Source organism: Lolium rigidum, chromosome 6 (genome assembly GCF_022539505.1).
Source record: "Lolium rigidum isolate FL_2022 chromosome 6, APGP_CSIRO_Lrig_0.1, whole genome shotgun sequence".
NCBI classification, from domain to species: domain Eukaryota; kingdom Viridiplantae; phylum Streptophyta; class Magnoliopsida; order Poales; family Poaceae; genus Lolium; species Lolium rigidum.
In genome coordinates, this window is record NC_061513.1 from 344,493,809 (window position 1) to 344,510,439 (window position 16,631).

General features: G+C 44.5%; 2 protein-coding genes and 1 pseudogene across 2 annotated transcripts; 1 reads left to right on the forward strand and 2 right to left on the reverse strand.

Annotated features, from left to right (window-relative positions):
* Positions 1 to 1,604: 1,604 nt before the first annotated feature.
* LOC124665541 (general transcription and DNA repair factor IIH subunit TFB1-1-like) lies at positions 1,605 to 10,302 on the forward strand. Its single transcript, XM_047202941.1, has 20 exons — positions 1,605 to 1,679; positions 2,468 to 2,546; positions 2,884 to 2,957; positions 3,063 to 3,126; positions 3,417 to 3,555; positions 4,187 to 4,262; positions 4,357 to 4,452; positions 4,703 to 4,747; positions 5,645 to 5,701; positions 5,869 to 6,024; positions 6,126 to 6,191; positions 6,359 to 6,482; positions 6,947 to 7,003; positions 7,079 to 7,203; positions 7,297 to 7,479; positions 8,053 to 8,166; positions 8,389 to 8,466; positions 9,114 to 9,161; positions 9,339 to 9,407; positions 10,188 to 10,302. Exons 1-20 carry the CDS (start codon positions 1,605 to 1,607, stop codon positions 10,266 to 10,268), a joined length of 1,806 nt encoding a protein of 601 aa, XP_047058897.1. The 3' UTR covers positions 10,269 to 10,302.
* A 447-nt stretch (positions 10,303 to 10,749) lies between these two features.
* Positions 10,750 to 11,518, reverse strand: LOC124664905 (annotated as a pseudogene).
* Positions 11,519 to 12,121: 603 nt separating this feature from the next.
* LOC124664906 (pre-mRNA-splicing regulator female-lethal(2)D) lies at positions 12,122 to 16,272 on the reverse strand. Its single transcript, XM_047202324.1, has 5 exons — positions 15,889 to 16,272; positions 13,063 to 13,115; positions 12,857 to 12,956; positions 12,628 to 12,726; positions 12,122 to 12,541 (listed from the first exon to the last, which is right to left on the reverse strand). The coding sequence occupies exons 1-5, from the start codon at positions 16,270 to 16,272 to the stop codon at positions 12,380 to 12,382; spliced, it is 798 nt and encodes a 265-aa protein (XP_047058280.1). The 3' UTR covers positions 12,122 to 12,379.
* Between the last annotated feature and the right edge of the window lie 359 nt (positions 16,273 to 16,631).

Consider the following 16,631-nt stretch of genomic DNA (forward strand, 5'->3'; position numbering starts at 1 on the left):
TCCGAATCGTCGGAATCCGACGAGGACCAATCGGTCGACGTCGCGTCCAAATCCGCCATGTGCACATCCTCCGAAGCCATCTACCACGGTGTAGCATACATCAGCCCCAAACACGTCCATTTTACCGGCGAGAACGAAGAAGATCGCGGCGGAATACTCACCGGCGAAAACGGCGGAGAAGACTGCGGCGGGAGGGCGGCGGCGCGCGCGCGGAGGGACGCGGATCTTCGGCGGGGGTGCGGCGGGCGTCGACGCAGCTCGGCGCGGCTCGGCGGGCGGCAGAGGGGCGCGGATCTGACGGATTCTGGCGGTGGCGCGCGGGTGGCTGCGGCGGCGCGGGGGAAAACGGGTGGGGGGAACTGAAATGTCCGTGCGCGGTTTCGGAAATGGGATACTGGTTTGGCCCTCTATCCCCGCTCCCACCCCGCACAAGTAGGGGGCGAAGACCCGCCCCGTAATCGAAAACAGGAAAAATCGGAGCGGGGGCCGTTTTTACGGGGTCTGCTAGACGACCGGTAGAGCCGAAACCCGTATTCCGGCAGTTATTATACAGGTTTGGCCCTTTTAAGGTCTGTTAGACATGCTCTAAGGGCGTGAGCCAGTGTTGCATGTGTCAGTCAAACCCTTCCAATCAAGTCAACCATGTAAGCTGCCTGAGGTTCAATAACGAAGTAGTACTAACTAGATAACCCATATGGGTATAACTTTGCTGCAGCCTACAGAGTTGACACAGAATTACATATAGACGAATCTACAAATTAACTAGAGCCATGCACCGTATTGTCCTCCTCTCTGCCGCAGTTGACTTCACGGACCAGGCCGGCGAGCACTCTTATTAAGGAGGTGTTCATTCCACAGCATCGTGTTCAACTCCTGCATCCTGGCGAAGTTGGCATCGTACTCGGGATCCTCCTCCTCATCCTCATCCTCCTCCTCCTCCTCCTCGACGCAGCCCAGCTGCCGGTTGATCCAGTCGCCGTAGCTTTGCACGAAGTCCTCCATGATCCTCTTGCTACGGGCAGCCATCTCCTTGTACATCTGCCTTCTTTCCTCGATCCACTCATCCGACTCGTTCAGGAGCCTCGCCATCTCGGTGATATCAGCGAGGTCCTCCGCAGCAGTCGGGTACTCATCGTCGCACTCATCAGCAGCCTGGATCGCGTCGGCCGCCTTGCCTGTCTCGGCCGGCTTCTTCTCGACGTCCAACGCCTCCGCCTCCTTATCACTCGGCGTCGCCGATCGAGTCTCGACGTCCGAAGTCTCCACATCCTTATCTGCCATCGCTCCTCGACTCGGGGCGCCGATCGATTTTCTTGTTCCGTGGACTAGGAGAGGGCGTGGCTCGATATATCGATCAACTTATGTAGAGGAACGAAACCCTACCGTAGCAGACATACAAATTTGGAGCAGGCCGGAGTCGGAACCCAACTCGCGTATGGACCGGACCGGGCTCCAACTCTTCAACGACTCCGGCGGTCCGGCCTCCGCCCGCACTCACGAAACCCTACTACAACCTCGTCGGCATCGGCAGCGGCGAGTCGAGGCGACGTGTCACTCGCCGGAGGTTGGCGAGCGAGGAGCAGGACCAGGAGGAGGAGGAGGCAATGGGGACCCTGACGATCGGTGCCAAGTACAGGACCACGCTCAGGGACCCCGGCACCAGCGGCGTCCTCAACATGGTGCGTGTGCCATCCTCGCTCGCCGTCTCCGCGCCCCTTCCATCTCAAACCGTGCAACTGCTTCTAGCGGAGGATTGGGCGTGCCTGTCCCTTGAACATGGGTTCGGGGGTTGGTTCTTTTCTCATTGTTACATGTGTAGCTCATCCGACCTTGGGGTTAGCATCACGGTTGGAACAGAAGGATTGTGGGTCAAGCTCAAGCCTTTGTTGGGCCCGGTGTTCAATTTTCTTAATGGAACTGGGTGCTCAATCCATGCTATAGAGAATCTGCTGGAACTAGTTGTTTGGTTCGTGGCTGCATTTTTTTGTGTGTACGATGTTACCACGCTTGTTTGACTTAGGCCTTGTTTGGTACTAGTGTTTTAGTGGGAATTAGTGGGGATAATACTCTAGAGTATTGGGTGAATCACTTTTGTCACCCAATCCCCACAAAACCCCAACCCCAATCCACTAGGTAGGGGTAGAGTATTGGGGATTGAAAAAATTACACTAAAATTTGGTGAAAAGTGGTGATAAGTGGGGATTAAACTCGCTCTACTCTAGCACCAAACATGTATTGGGGATAAGTGGGGATTTGAAGTTTGGAGCGGATTATCCCCGCTAATCCCCACTGAAACTCTAGTACCAAACAAGCCCTTAGTGGGTATTACTTTTGTATAGTCATCTTTGTATGTTTCAACTGGTGTAAATCGTGTATTCCTTTCTTACGCACCGCTTGCAAGTGGTCTGGTCATAATGTACTTATTTTTTATCTAAATCAAATTATTTCTTTCTTCTTATAATTGCAGAGTGAAGATAAGTTCACATTTACCCCTCATGGTACATGCTCATTAATGGTGCTCAATGTCGATTTCCGAAGCATCAAAGGTAACTCACCCTTTGTCCATATGTAGTTCTGGTTTCAGGAACATAGCACTGGAGTGTTGCGCAGAACTGAAGCACTACCATTGTCCGGATGTGTGAGGAAACTATTTAACTGTAGATAGGTGGACATTTGCTAGATTTAGTTTGGGGTTTGCTGTGGAATTGTTTGAAATGATTTAACAGAATGAAGAATAACTAAATACGTACACCATATATTACATATTCCGCCGTGCCTGAGTTAGGTTATGCATGTTGGTTGATGAAACAGCTGAACTGATTTCATGGTCATTACCAGTATGCTTGATGGTAACTTTGTAGCTTCTTCTTCCATGTGCTTCAGGTCACAAGTTCAACAGAGTAGATGGTAGCAAACCAACACAACCTTTACTGAATCTTTTACATAATTCTGACAAGGTATGATCATTAACTTAATCATGCTGTTTGGTTTTGGTTTATTGGCACATGCTTTACATTTATTTCTGTGACGGAGAAGATTGTGGTGTGCATGCTTTTTTTCAGGGGGGAGGCTATATTTTTGAGTTTGACAATGTTGGTAACCGTGATTTGTGCCGCGACTTTGTAGGTAATGCTCATTAAAGGTATCTACTAGCTCATATATCATTTTCAGTCAGATTTAGGTTTAGCAAGCTGTTATATAGAAAATAGATTTTACACATTTAAATTATGAGCAGATACATCATCTAGGAACTGATTATTCTTTTTCGGATTGAGGATTATGAATTTTTCTAATATTAATTTTGGTGCTTACTCACTTCAATCAATATTGTGGTTTTGAGTTTCACCTCTAGTATATACACTTATTGCCAAAAGAACATACTCCAGTATATAAAACTGATGGCATTGTATTTTCAGCTAGGCTTTTTGGCAAACATCAAGGTACTGTGCCTCCTACACCAAATGGTGTACCTCCAAAATCAACTGCGTCAACTGGTCCAGAACAAGTCAGTTCTGCCGAAATGGAGCGGCGGATGAAATTACTGCGAGAAGACAGGTAATATCCTTATTTCAAACACTCCCCCGGCATGTTTCTTCTGCTGATAGTAACCTGAGGTAGTGATGATAATTTCATGCTAAACCGCAATAGTTTAAGCTGCCTTAGTCTCAGTTAATTTCTGAGCTCTTCTGTTTATCAGTTTTTCTGATTCTAAGATTAACTTCTCTTGAAGTACCCATTTGTCTTAAATAGGTTTACTTAACTAAAGATGACATTAGAGTGTCCCCTTTAACTAGTCTTTACTGCTCTGTTTCATCAGCTTTGACGCAGACCTGTGTCACAGCACATAGTGAAGCTGGTGGAATAGCTGCTAGATTGAAAGTGACATGTCTTGTATCAGTTGTAACTGTACACCTTTCAAAGAGCCAAAATAATGCTAAGATGTTCAAATGTTTTCACCTATCCATTTTTTATGTGGATGTTATTCCGGCATATTTCTTCAATTGTTCACCTCAGGAACATGTTCATGCTGCTAAGTTTATGAGTATTTTTTTTTTTTTGCGGGGGTGCTAAGTTTATGAGTATAACTGTGCGGATTGACCTTTAATCTGGATATGCTGTTTTAACAGTTTGCAAACTATCACATTATTGACTTTTTTTTTGTCTCATTGAGCCCTTTTCTATTCAGTGAACTGCAGAACTTACATAAGAAGTTTGTTGTTTGCAATATTCTGCAAGAGTCTGAATTTTGGACAATGAGAAAGGTGAAAACTGTACACAGATACAGTTTTGTTTGTTTTGTGTTACATTTTTGTCTGATTTAGTCAGTTGAAACTATTTATTTAAGTCCTTCTGCAGAATTTACTTGACTCTGAAGTAAACAAAGCACCAAAACAAAAGCCAGGTTTCAAAAGTGTGATGGTAGCTGATGTTAGGCCATCATCTGATGGAAAGGTATGCTAGTGGCTCTGTAATTTGCTGCGGGCCCATAAATATGGTATATTATGATAGTTTCTGTGATCCATGATTGTATCAGATATTGACTTTCCGAATACTGATGGTCTTAGTTTATTCAAGACTGATATTGATATTTTCTTCTGTATATTTGGTCAAATTTAGTAAGCTTTGACTTTGGACCAAATCACCAAATTTGTAGGCCTTGTTTTTTGGAAAGAAGGAAGTACGTCTGTGTGATCTGTGGCAGACAAACAAGGTTACTTTCCATCCGACTACCGAGATGATCGATGAGGTACATTCTTTCTACTTTGGTCATGAATCACCATCTAAATGCAGGTCTGCCTGCTAGCATCGTTTTCTGTTCTTTTAACTGTCATAAGTGCAGCTATGCTTCATTCAACTGCAGGTCTGCCGGTGGCATCATTTACTATTTTTTTTCAACTGTCATAAGTGCAGTCGTACGCTCTGAGGAAACAACTATATCTACTTTGCTGGCAATGGAATTTCTAAATAATTTATGTTGTTTAATGGTTTCCACTTGACCAATTATTCTTTAGGTACTCCCTCCGATCCATAATAAGTCTCGGGGTTTTAGTTAAAATTTGAACTAAGCCCCCGACAGTTATTTTGGATAGGAGGGAGTATCTATTGCGTGTTCCGTCGGGGCAGGGGTATAGTGTAAGTAAATATACCCAAAACATATTTTTTCAGGGTAAGGAGCAGCACCTCACCTGCTTTCTTATGGTAATGTTGACACATGGCCCTAGATGCCACATGTCATCCTCACACTGGGTGGTATTTTACAAATTAACTCTGCGATGATATTGATCTAATTATTACATCATGAAGATGTAATAAGCCATTTCTACTGCATGAAAATGTGTCCCATTGCCTTGTAGCTATACTGGATGAAAATGCCATGTTACCCTGACTCTCAACCTTTTTTTGAGGGGACCCTGTTTCTCAACCTGATTGAACAGATTCCTTGTAACTATGGTCCTTACCCTAAACCAGTCTTATTCTTGTCCTTGTGCTGGGCCATATCTTCTAAAGAGTACTAGTGTACCTGCAATGCATTATTAACCATGTAAATGCTAAATTACAAGGATTTTCATTTGATGTTGCAATACTTAAAAGGCTTGAACAGATCAGTTGTGATGAACATGACATACTATTGGATGTTTTGCAGATTTTTGCGGAAAAGCCAGCCGTGCATCGGGCATTTTTAGATTATGTCCCAAAGAAGGTAAGATGTTGCATATTTATACAATTGTCATGCGCCTTAGCATAGGCTTTAGGAAGCGTGGGCCTAAGTAGGCGTTAATTTACACTATATCTGTATCAGCATAAAGTGGATTTGGATTCTCATGTTGCTTTTCTTTTCCTTCATCTCTCATGAACCAAATCCAAAAGTTATCAGAACAGGATTTTTGGACAAAATATTGTAGAGCTGAGTATCTACTTAGGACAGAAAGTACTTTAAGGGCAAAAGCTGAGGCTGCTGGAGATGAGGAATTAGCCATGTTCTTAAAAAATGATGATATACTTGCCAAGGAAGCAAAGCTCAAGGTATAATTCGAGTTATTTATTGGTGTAATCTTGCTTATTTTGTAATGCTTCTGTTCCTTGAGACTATTCTTTCTATTTACTGATTCAAGTTTCAATTACAGATAAAACAAGTTGATCCAACATTTGACATGGAGGCAGATGCAGGAGATGACTACATCCATCTCCCGGTGTGTTTGTATTCTTGCTATTGTTTTGCTATGTCTACAACTTCACAAAGACACGTGTTTATTTGTCTCTCATGATGAGAAAGTTTATCTGGTATTTTGATCATAATCTCATGAAGTGCTTATCCCATCTTGAAAGTGTTCATATCATTATTCTTTCGGGAATGTAGGATCATGAGATTCTCCGTGATGGCACCGAAGAGACAACTGATACTGATATTGAAGTGGCTAGGAGATCACTTTCTCAGGATCTGAATCGGCATGCTGCTGTCGTTCTTGAGCAGAGATCAACAGGTAGAAGTTTGCACTGAACTCAAAAGCTTCTGTGCTGTTTCTTTTGAACTTTTTTGTACTGAAGTTGATTGGTCAAGCATGCTGTTACTATTACGAGATGATACTGAGCCCAGGTATTTGTATATGCTAAGTTGCTAGGAGCCTAATAGTTCTTCTGCGACAACACTTTTCCCTGGCTTCCTGTTCATCTGAATGGTGTGATGTGGCTCTAATTCTTCATCAACCAAATCCTGAAAAATAATGCACCAAGGATCGTACAAATTAACCGTTGCAAACTATATCGTTGTACTTGTTGTGTCTTGTTGTACTTAAGTTTCAAACCGTTGCAAACTTCATCAACCAGAGGAATTCCAACTTTAAGTTTCATGTTCTAGCTCTGCATTTGCTCAGTGGTTGTTAATATTAACACATTATATGCTTTCAGTCCGTAAGGTGAGTATATTATTTTATGCATCTTTGTGCAGATATCAAATCAGCTGATATGGAGCCTGTTACTGGAGCACTTGCAAGGTCCAGGAAGGGTTAGAAATTGACATCAGTGTTTGCTTCTTTTCTCACCCTAGTTCCCTGTTAAGCCGATGAGTTATAAACTGCAGAAAGACCTTCTAGTTCTGTTGCTGATGATGCTAGTCATGAGAGATTGGTTAAGATGGCCCGCATGATTGAGATAGAGGACCTGCAAGTTCCAAGAACTATACCGTATGCACCACTTTGTATAAAGGTAAAGTTGGTTCATATGGCTTATTAGTAGATATATGAACCACAATATTAATTGCAAGGTTATGGATTCTTATGCCTTTCTTTATCTTAATAGGATCCTCGAGAATATTTCGATTCTCAGCAAGCAAATGCTCTGAGAACTTTAAATGGCAATAATGATGTAAGAAAGGCTCATAGCTGCAGCCTGAGCACCCATGAAGCATTCGGTCATTTGATGGATCAAATACCGTCTGTGAAATTGAACTGTCCGATTGTTCAATCAGATGTGGCTCTTAAGGTAAACAGTTTTAGTTAAGACCTGATTCCAGCCTTCTATAGTCAACTTGTGTGGCCCTGCCCAAATGAAGCTGACTGGGTACTAATTTCAAAACGAAATTTTGTGCATTGGTCTGTTACTCTGTCATTTCTGTTTTTTTATTCTCACTGAAAAGAATTTGTTCTTCCAAAACTAGTGAAGAATATTTGCATAGAACGAATCAACAAGTTGCCAACCATTTCTGGGAGCACATCAGTAGGCCAGAAGTCTACATGGTACATACCCTTCTACTAAGGGATGTGTTGGTATGACTACGAGAAAGCTTGTATTGATGTGTGTAACTATTTATATATTAATTACACCTTATTTGGTCCACAATTTTGCATTTTGCAAAAGAAAATCTATTTTGCAAGGTGAACAAGTTTGTCTTCAGTTGTTTTGTTACAATTCTTATTGTGTATAATCTATTCACCCGTCTTTAACAACATCCCATACTCCCAAGTTTTCATGCACAAACACAAGATCTGTATATGATGTTGTGACTTCTTTATTCTTAAACTGCATGAGCCTAACACTTACATGGTATGGTCCTAGGTTCTTAAAGAATTGAATGAAGGAATTTCACGATCACGAATGCTTAATCTTAAGAAACCTCAAGACAGTCTCCTTGGTCGTCTGCCACGCCGAACACGAGATGAACTTATGGACGTGAGATGCTGCGCCTTTATTTACCTTTTATGAGGAAGCTGTACTATACTTTCAATTTAGAGTCTATATTTTCCAGAGTTGTCAGAGTGTATATTTTCATTCATTTCTTTGTGTATATTTTGTCTGACCATTCTTAAATCTCCTCCCACTGCACTTGAAAGCTTATAGTACATTTGTACTATTTTATTGATGGAATTTCTTGTGAACTGTCTATTTTCTTAGCATTGGATGGCTATCGAGGAGTTGCTGCACCATTTTTGGTCATCGTACCCAATAACAACTGCAGCCCTTAGAAATAAGGTGTAAAGTCACTCCTATCTTATCTGCACTTTATTTTGTAACCCACAGATGGTAATTCAGTGGCTGGTTAATAAATATTCACAGGAATGTTGTCTTCCTGTTTCAAGAATGAAAATAACATCCTTGCACATTATAGGCCCTATATAGCTGGTGCAAACAGAAACAGACAGTTTTAATGCTGGAGTTTCATGTGTTACCAACATGGCTGTCTATTTTTTCACTGACACTAATTTTAGTATCAAATGCAGTGTCTTATTGTCATGTACTCATGACCGAAATTTAACCACCACTAGATGATTATTATTATTATTATTATTATTATTAGTATTATTATTATTGTTGTTGTTGTTGGTGTTGATGTTGTATTTTGGTTATCAAATGTTGTACTAACAACTCAGTTTGTCCTTAGATTTTCTCATGCTGCATTAGTTCTGTTAAGAAAACCAATTGTTGTTTTAAAAAATAGCAGATGTTAATGTTGTGTTATGCAGTAATTCAAGAATGCCCAGATTGACCCATTTTTTATTTCTCATATGTATGTCTGTGTCACTAATTTTAGATAGTCTAGCTACCTGGTAGGACTGCTATATATGGTACCCTTTCTTTCAAATATCAATGGCTTAGATTTCTGAGTAGTTGTTCCACAGGTTCAAAGGGTTCTGGGTGCAATGACACAGATATATCAAAAGTTACAGGTAAATCTTCCTCAGCAAAACTGATATTTGGAATATAATTATAACTTAGTTTACTGAAATTGCTTATATTTGTATGCATCACTATGGAATTATTATTTTCCCTGTTGCTGAAAGATTGGTGGTGAGATTCCGTCTAATACTTGACATGATGCATCTTGTGTGCACTCTTACGCGCAGGATATAAAGGAATCGGCACAGCCTGATGTAAGACACGATATATCTCGACTCGTAAAGCCCATGACCCAGGTTCCTGCCGTTCCTTAATGCATTTCATTACCATGCGCTGCAGGCTTAACAAAGTTAACCTTATATAGTTATTTTTTCCTTTTCTCTGAACTTTTCCGTAGCTTTGCTACCACCTACCACCTTGTATGCTCCCGTCTTACTTGACGGTTTCTTCTAATATACAATGACACACGTCTAAGTGTGTGTTCGAGAAAAAAAATTACACGGCTCAGGGGAGGTGGTGTTTTGGCTCATAGGTGCACATGAATCTATTATGAAAAATGCATGAAAAAAAATGTCAAAATAAACATCACGTATACATCTGGGCATTCTATGTTCACACACAAGTTTTTTGGGGGGGGGAGGGGGAGGGGCATTTTTTGTGGCCTGTGTAAAAACAAAAATATATGTTCTGCAAATGGTTAGGTTGGAGCATCAAAATTTATCTTTTTACATGCGACACTGAAAATGTTCTTTGTTTCTGAAAACTTGTGTAGAAACATAGAATATCTAGATGTACATGCGGAATATTATTTCAGTTTATTTTTACATTTTGATATGTGTTTTCACACGTGTTCATATGCACTTGTGAGCCGAATTAGATTTACCACGGCTTAGATCAAATATTTGTTTCGAATGCTTTTATTTGCTGTTCATCGTGCTCATACTACCCACTGTACTAAACGGACAGAGGGTACCGCCTGCTATTGATCCCCTGAAACGCATGAATCGCCATGGTCTTTTTCATGGTTCCAATTTTCTTCAATAATTTTCAGCAAGCTGATTATATATAATTTCTAGGCTCTGGATGCTGCCTTCGACCATGATCTAGACCAGCAGCAGAAATCTTCAAAGCCTGGGAACAGCCCCAGCGGGTTTTGAACAGAAAGCTTCACCCGTGAGCGTGAGGAGTTAAGACGAGCTCGACAGCTGCCATGTCTCATCTCTAGCCGGCAATGCTCTCCCCGTCTAGAAGCACTCCTGTAGGCTTGATTTTTGCCCTGTATTTTTGTTTACACGCTCAACAAAAATCTTCAGCAGTCGCACGTGCGTATGCTCTATGCTGTACCTAGTGTTTCCCAAAAGAGTTCGACAATAGCTTGCCTCAGTCTATACAAATGTCTTTTGAGTGTGTATGTTGGCGTGTAACAAAAGAACATGCTCGTTTCAAAAACAAACTAACAAGAACTTACGAAAATCATGCGCCGAATGGATGCACACTTAACACAGGGTTGTGGCAGTGACATGTGCGGTATGCACAGTTAGCAGCAAAAGATTGGAATGGAAAAACTTGGCGAGAACCATATGTACAAGTCCAAACGAATCGCGTGAAGGGGGAACTTCAGTTGAGCTACAGGAGTATTCAAATTGCATAGGGTGGAACTTCAGTTGAGCTGCAGAGGGTGTTCAGAGTGGATCTTGTGGTCCGAAGAAGATCCCGACTGACGGTTCTGCAGATCTCCGAGGGCTCTGCCATGGCGCCGTTGCCGTAGTCCCCGCAGGCCAGCCGCTTGGTCACCGGAGGAATGACGGACACGCCGAGCTCCGCGACGACGTCGAGGTGGCGCCTGGTGAAGGGGCTGTCCCACATGAAGGTGTTCATTGCCGGCGCGACGTATATGGGCTTGCCATAGTCCCACGCGCGCACCACGCACGTCAGCAGGTTGTCGCACAGCCCGCCGGCGATCTGACAGACGCAGCACGGAGTTCTCATCAGATCGAGAGAAAAAGCTGTCGAATCAGGACAGCGACGAAACGCGGCGGCGCGTGTAGGTGTTCACGGTATGTACCTTGGCCAGGGTGTTGGCGGAGAGCGGCGCGATGACCATGGCGTCGGCCCACTTGCGTAGCTCGATGTGCAGCACCTCGTCGCCGATCTTCCGCCAGGCCGACCACTCGTCGGCGTCGCCGGTGAGGAGGGCGACGCCGCTCGCGCTCGGGAAGGACGCCCGGTCGATGAAGTGGAGGGACGAGGCCGTCGCCACCGCCCGGACGTCGGCCTACTCGGCGAGGCCGCGGCAGAGGGTCTCGAGCTTGATCGCCGCGACGCTGCCCGATGCAGCGACCAGGACGCGGGGCCTCCGCCTCCGAAGCTGTCCGGCTGCGTCCAGCGGCGTCCCCTCCGTAGCCATTGGAAATTTTGACAGAAAGGATGTTCCAAAGAATTGTCAAGAAAGACCACACCTGAATGAAATTACCAAAAAGAACCACCTCTCCATGGCGGCTGGCCTGCCAAACGACACGTGGCAGTGGTGGCACATGCCACTATCAGTTCTACCGGCAGACCCTGCCGCCATCCTGTGTGGCGGCACGTTACCTGGGCACGGTCACCGTAGAGCGAGGTGGGACGTACCGCCACTGCATGTGGCAGCACGCTGAGCTGGCATGTTGCCACGTCATCCTGCCTCCATAGCCAATGATGGCACATCGCCATGTCATCCTGCCGCCACAACCAACGGCAGCATGGCCCACCATCGACGTCATCATTCCACCACAACCAATGGCGGCATGTCACCACGTCATCTTGCCGCCATCCACATAGAGGTAGTCTTTTTTGGCAATTTCATTTATAGGTGGTCCTTTCTATCAAAATTTCTAGCCATTGCACTTCTGATGGCAGGCTCTCCATCCTGAAGATTAAGTGATACAACCACTATTAGAGAAGGGGGAAAGAAGTAGTAACCGCGGAGTTAGCTGGAGAAACAAGCAGCAGTAAATGGCGCTGGCTCAAGCGATTCAGTGAACAAACATCACAGGCACCAAGCAAGGACAACACACCATTTGAATCTGCTCAGTTTAAATTTTATTCGAAGCCATGACTCAAGAAGTCATGGTACAGGCCTACAGGGAGCTAAGAGGTCGACAAGCGTGACCACACCGTCCATGGTCTGATTTGAACACACTAGTTCCCAAATGGACAAATTCAGTTGTTTAGTTCTTAATGAAGTTCAGACCGATGAGTGCTGTGATCGCCTTGTCTGACCTCTTGCTCCCTACTTGCAGTCCGAGATTGACCTCAGCTTCCCGTCACGCCACCAGAAGGCAGCGTCCTTCTTCTCCTCCTCCAGCAGCTCCTCGAATGACATCTGGGATTCCTCGTCAGCGAGGGCTTGTTCAAGGGCTTTCTTCTCCATTGCGTCGTTAAGCTCCATCATCTGCCACAGTGAAAGGTTTGGTGTCATGACCTTAGTAATTATATCACAGAGCAGAGGTGCTTGCGAACAGAGCACAAGTGCGCTACCAATTTGTAGTGGTCTGACATCCGAAGCTGCTCCTGAAGATAGTTGTAAACGGCGGCATCTTTCTTTAGTCTTTCATGTTCTGATTCCAGTTTATCTACCTACAACAACGCCCAAGGGTATAAATAGGCATCAAAAAGCTGTTGTCAGCATAGTTCCGCATCTTCAACTGTTAACTGCACTTCTTAGTTAATGTTGTTATGGATGTTTTTTTTTCCTCGAATGCCTCACCTGTTTAGATAGGCGATGTTGATCATATGAAGACCTACAGTTACGACTGTTGGATAACAGGGCCTTCTTTATTGTAAAGCTTCTTCGGGCGATCTCAGACCTGAGATCCACAAGTCATTATTGAGTGTTTATAAAACACGGAGTATTGCATGTCTGATCCCTGAAGATAAAATGGTAGAACTGAATGAACGCAAATAATAACATACTTATGCAGCAGCTCATTCCTCGCATCTACAAGACAGTTAAGGAACTCGCGAATCTGAAAAAGTAAGGTAGAGAGCATACATCTTAATAAGTACATGATCAAGCTGATAGAAGATATGAAACCATGAAGATAACGAAAGATATAGTTTACGGCTGCAAACTTGCTATCCTCTAGTACAGCTATGGTCGTGATATAACACCTTACCACTAGCCCTTGCAGAATTCAGGAGAACCAGAACTAGCTGCATCCCAAACAATAGAGATGCAAAGTTTATGGTTGTAGATGCACTTTGTTCTTATCGTAGTCCATAATTACTTGTTTTTCTCTAAAAACTTCTCGGTAGATAATACATTAACAGTGCATCTCTAAAGCACTGATGTGTCAACTGAAGCAATATTTTGTGATTGCAAATGACAATTATGTATTAACAGGAACCAAACGTGCACCAACAGTCTATTTGAATTCCACAGCATTTGATAACTGCTTTAAAAAAAATTAATGCAAGACATTAACCAATTACTCAAATCACACTAACCTCCCAACTCAAACAAAGATAAAAATCAATTGGAAATAAGATGCATAACAAAACCTAGAAGAAAAACATATCAACCTGGTAAAAGCTGGCACGCTTAGTAAAAGATAACCCCTCAAAATACTGCTCGGTGATCCTTCGTTTCAGTGCACCACTCAACCAGAAGAGGGGCAAAGGTGGGTGTTTTGCCCCCTGTTTCTCCGGTACAGCCACTACCTTGTCTGCACCATTGAAGCCCTCCGGCTTCCTCCTCGTCTTCCTTCTCTTCTTCGCAGTGCTGCCAGTAAGCGCCGTCAACGGTTGTGATGGTTGAGGAGGTGCTGGGGAACGGAGCTGGAGAATTAGGATGACGCTTATAGAAAGGAAGAGGATGAGAGCGACCGAAATTTCCATGGTGCTAGATTTGACTTTGGAGGTGGAAGGTTTGGGACGAAAGCCTCGATTGCAAGATCTAGATTTGCTTTGGTCCTAAGAAATCCTATTTATTAGTGTTCTGGTGGGGGGTTGGGCGTTATAGCTGTGCGTAGAACACGTGTGAAAGAAAGATTGGGGAAAGTGTATTTTATAGTCGCCACATTTTTCTTTTACAAATGGAAAATATTTACTGAGGCTTGGGGGAAATGTGCATTTCACATTAAATTGGCCCACTATAAATATTAAACTATACTGAAGTCTATCAAACAGAGAAAATTCCATTTAAAGTTTGGAAGGCATTCAACTTCTAACATACATAACCCCTCCAAATATAAGAATAAGACTGTCAAGTGGGGTTGTTTGTTAGGAAGATAACTGTATGTTCTTGAAGGGGAATAGTTCATATGTGAACGCTGGTACAACAAGGATATAACAGATTTTCAATCTGAGCATGTTTAAACTTTACATTTGGACCAACAAAACTGCTGATTCCCTGTGTCATGCCATTTACTCAAATTGAGCGGCCAGACTTTAATTACAGAAGAATTTCAGCATTGTGAGCCATATTTATCAATAAGGGTCTCTTTGATTCATATCAATAGTGGAGAGATACATAGGAATGGGAAATTTTCCTCTGGTGACACCCATCCATTTGATTGAAAGGAATATAAAATATAAAAAATGGAGGAATTTTTCCTTCGGTTTAGGTTTCAATGGGGAAAACAAAGGAATTCTACAACCCACCCAAACCTCTCTTTTACATTCACTGATTCACATGCACAAAGAAGAAGACAAAGGCCATAAGTTGCATGATAATGATCTAGTCTCCCATTTGCATTTGTTTCAACCTTGATTTCATCATCCTTTCTAGGATACCTGCGTTTTTCCAATTCCTAAGAATCAAACACCCAGTTTCATGGAACTTTCACAATCCTCTGTTTGCCACATGCAATCCTTACTGCGTTTTTCCTAATCCTACGTTTTATAGTGATGACAACTAATTGCAGCTAAAATCAGACCAACTTTGCTTGCAATAGGTTTTGATGTTATTTGGCGTTCCCCATTTGGCTATCATTCGTTGCAAAATCCTCAAGTCAGAGCATTTGGCAGCACCAGACCACGCATGGCATCCAGTGACAGGTGAAGCATCGAGCAAGCACTCTAGTTTCAAAAAAACAAGAAGCATTGAGCATGCACATAGTACATAGCAATTGAGCTCATTTTGGACTTCTCTTATTGCGGCATTAGCTTAGGTACTACCAGCTAGGAATAGCAACAAACACCACTTGCACAGACTAACAGGGACTATCAGTTTTCACAATGGCCGTGCGGCACCAAATGAATCCCACACTTGCAATGGGTTTCAATGTTGTTCAGCATTAGCAATTTAACTATCATTCGGTGCAAAATCCTCTAATGGCTGGACCTACTAATACTAACCCATCCACTGAGTATAACAGAGCAAACGATGGCGTAGCAATGAACAAAAGAATGAAAGTCAAAGCATTGGACAGAACCGGATGCGCATCCTGTTACAGCAGGTGAAGCATCAATCATGCGCATACTACGGTAGCAACTGAGCCCGTTTTGGACTGTCTTATCGAGGTATTAGCTTAGGTAGTATCAGGTAGGAATAACAACAAACACCACTTGTACAGACTAACTACTGGTTTTCACAATGTCGTGCGGCACCAAACGAATCCCACACCTTGTATCGCAGCAAATACTGACATCGGAGCAGGGATCCTACGCACGCTCAGCACGCACTAGCGCATGTAGCAGCAGCGCGCGAGGTCCGCGAGGAAGCCAGGGATGCAGGAACAGTATTTGCATTGCATTTGCATGGGAGATGGGACGCAGGACATGAACGAACGAACGAACCTGGTGAACGGTGAGGCAGTGGTCCTGGCTGGCCCGCGCGAGGTCGTCGTAGCGCGCGGTGATCCGGCGCTGCAGCGGGCCGGCCACCGAGGCGAGCGGGAACTGCGGGCGCCGCGGCAGCAGCAGCGCGTCGTCGTCGTCGCCCGCTGCCTCGGCCCCGCCCTTCTGCTGCTGCTGCTGCTGCTTCCGCTTGGCCCTCCGCCGCGGCCTCTTCTCCTCCTCGGGCGGCGCGGGCGGGTCGAGGTCTGCGGCGGGCGGTTCGGGAGAAGGCGTGGGGCGGGGGTGGTGGGGGTGGTGCGGGTGGAAGTGGAAGGCGAGGAAGAGCAGTGCGGTCGGGGCGAGGAAGACGGCGAGGAGGAGGAGGAGTGCTAGCGGCAGGTCCATCGCCGGCGGGAGCTCGTCATCCCCAGCGGAGACCTCGGGCGTGGCGTCAGGTCCAGCAGCAGGGACTTTTCTTCGGTGTGGGAGCGAGCGAGCCGAGGCCGAGGGCGCGCTTTGGGAAGTGGGAAATGGGGAGCGTGCGTGCGGGCTGTGCGAGGAAATGAAAATGGAATGCTGCTTTTGAAGTCTCCGCGCGGCAGAGAAGAGAAGAGCCCCGCTGTTCGAGTGCTCTATGGAGTGCAGGGCGAGAGAGACGAGGGGGAAAAAGGCGTGGCGAGGATGTGCGCGTGCACGAGCCGCGAGGTACTGGTGGTGGACGCGACGGATAAGGATGACGAAACTGGCCAAATCGGCGGGACACG